Here is a 1,747-nt window from a genome sequence, read left to right as displayed (position 1 = left end):
GCTGAACTACCAACCTTCCACAGCCTGCAGTTCAGCGTCTTAACCACTTGAGCCACCGCAGCTCCTAGGATGTTACACTAATAAAAAAGATGGTATTCGGCTGATGATGTTCAGAGGATATTGTCTATATCCCAGAACAACCGTACGGGGCCACCGCACTGCTGCAGTATGATCTTCCAGGGCCATTCCGTTCCCAGTTGTTTAAGGGATCGTTGGTGGAAGTGGCAGTGGCGGCTCCTAAGCGAAAGCCTGGTGGAAGAGCTCCGTCTTGCAGGCCCTGCGGAACTGTGCCAAGTCCCACAGGGCCCTGATCTCCTCCGGGAGCTGATGGTGTTCAGAGGATATTGTCTATATCTCAGAACAACCGTACGGGGCCACCGCACTGCTGCAGTATGATCTTCCAGGGCCATTCCATTCCCAGTTGCTTAAGGGATCGTTGGTGGAAGTGGCAATGGCGGCTCCTAATTGAAAGCCTGGCGGAAGAGCTCCGTCTTGCAGGCCCTGCGGAACTGTGCCAAGTCCCGCAGGGCCCTGATCTCCTCCGGGAGCTCATTCCACCAGGTAGGAGCCACCACCGAATAGGCCCTGGCCCTGGTTGCCACGAGCCGGGCCTCCCTGGGGCCTGGGGTCACCAGGCGGTGTTGTGCCCCGGACCGAAGTGCTCTTTGGTGTATGTACGGGGAAAGGCGGTCCCTTAGGTATGTCGGACCCTGGCCATGTAGGGCTTTCAAGGTAAGCACCAGCACTTTGAAGCGAATCCGGAACGCCATTGGCAACCAGTGCAGCGCTTTCGGCACAGGCCGGATGTGCTCTCCGCGGGGGATGCCCGTCAACAGCCTGGCTGCAGCATTCTGCGCCAGCTGCAGCTTCCGGATTTGCCCGCTCATTTGGTTGCCCGCTCGTTTAGGAATCTCAATAACACCCCCCCCCCCAAAATTGACCCGACACCACCTTCCCCAGGCAGCTCCCGGTGCTGACCACAAAGGGCGGCGACGTTTCAGGGGTTTAAAGAAACCACCCGGTGCAAAAACAACAGGATCGAAAGAAGTTTGGTTTTTGGTTCTCTTGTGCCCCGAAGTGCCGCTGTTCCCCCTACCTTCGACTCTTCGTCCAGCTGCCTCTTGAAGTCGTCCACCTGAGAGGTGAGGGTCGTCTTGACCCGGATTATCTGGTTCAGTCTGGTCTGGGATTCTTCATGTTCCCGGCTCAGCTCGCTGTTCTCGGCTGTGGGGCGCGAGAGGGGGGAGAAGTGCGGTTTGAGGAAAGAAGGGTTACTGTGGGGGTGTGATTTCTTACTCCCTCCTTGAGGGAAACAGGAAGGTGTGGGTCGTTACAGTCCGGACCTTGAAGAATTTCTCATTTCCCTTTTTAACCCATTTTGAAGCCGTTTTTGATCCGTCATGGAGTAAACCGGTATAGGGCTGCCATTTCACACATGGCTTTCCCCTTCCGGTAAAGAGCTGGATCTGAAGCGGTTTGCCATTTCAGACTGCACCGCTTTTCCCCACTTTTTCCCTACCATTTTTCGCCCGTGCGGGCCATCTCCGGCTTTTTTTTTTAATGTTCGCTTTATAGCGCTATAGCATTATAACAAAACACTCCAGGCATTCCAATGGGGTTGATATACTGCTGTTCCGTTATAATGTTATAGCGCTATAACGCTATAAAGCAAACACTAAAAAAAAAGCTGGAGATCGCCCGCACGAGAGAAAAACGGCGGGAAAAAGTGCATTGGAATCGGGAGAGG

At 54.4% G+C, this 1,747-nt stretch overlaps 1 protein-coding gene across 1 annotated transcript in view; it reads right to left on the bottom strand.

Annotated features, from left to right (window-relative positions):
• The window catches only part of LOC107116919 (putative uncharacterized protein MYH16), a gene marked incomplete at its 5' end in the record, with an annotated part of 25,609 nt that overhangs the window by 14,841 nt on the left and 9,021 nt on the right, over positions 1 to 1,747 (bottom strand). Inside the window, one exon of the mRNA XM_015418945.1 lies at positions 1,097 to 1,224. Coding sequence (XP_015274431.1) covers positions 1,097 to 1,224 — 128 coding nt within the window. The remainder of the gene's footprint in view (positions 1 to 1,096; positions 1,225 to 1,747) is intronic.

This window comes from Gekko japonicus, unplaced genomic scaffold, assembly GCF_001447785.1.
Source record: "Gekko japonicus isolate JY-2015 unplaced genomic scaffold, Gekko_japonicus_V1.1 scaffold2681, whole genome shotgun sequence".
In the NCBI taxonomy this organism is placed as follows: domain Eukaryota; kingdom Metazoa; phylum Chordata; class Lepidosauria; order Squamata; family Gekkonidae; genus Gekko; species Gekko japonicus.
This window is presented reverse-complemented; position numbering and strand designations above follow the sequence as displayed.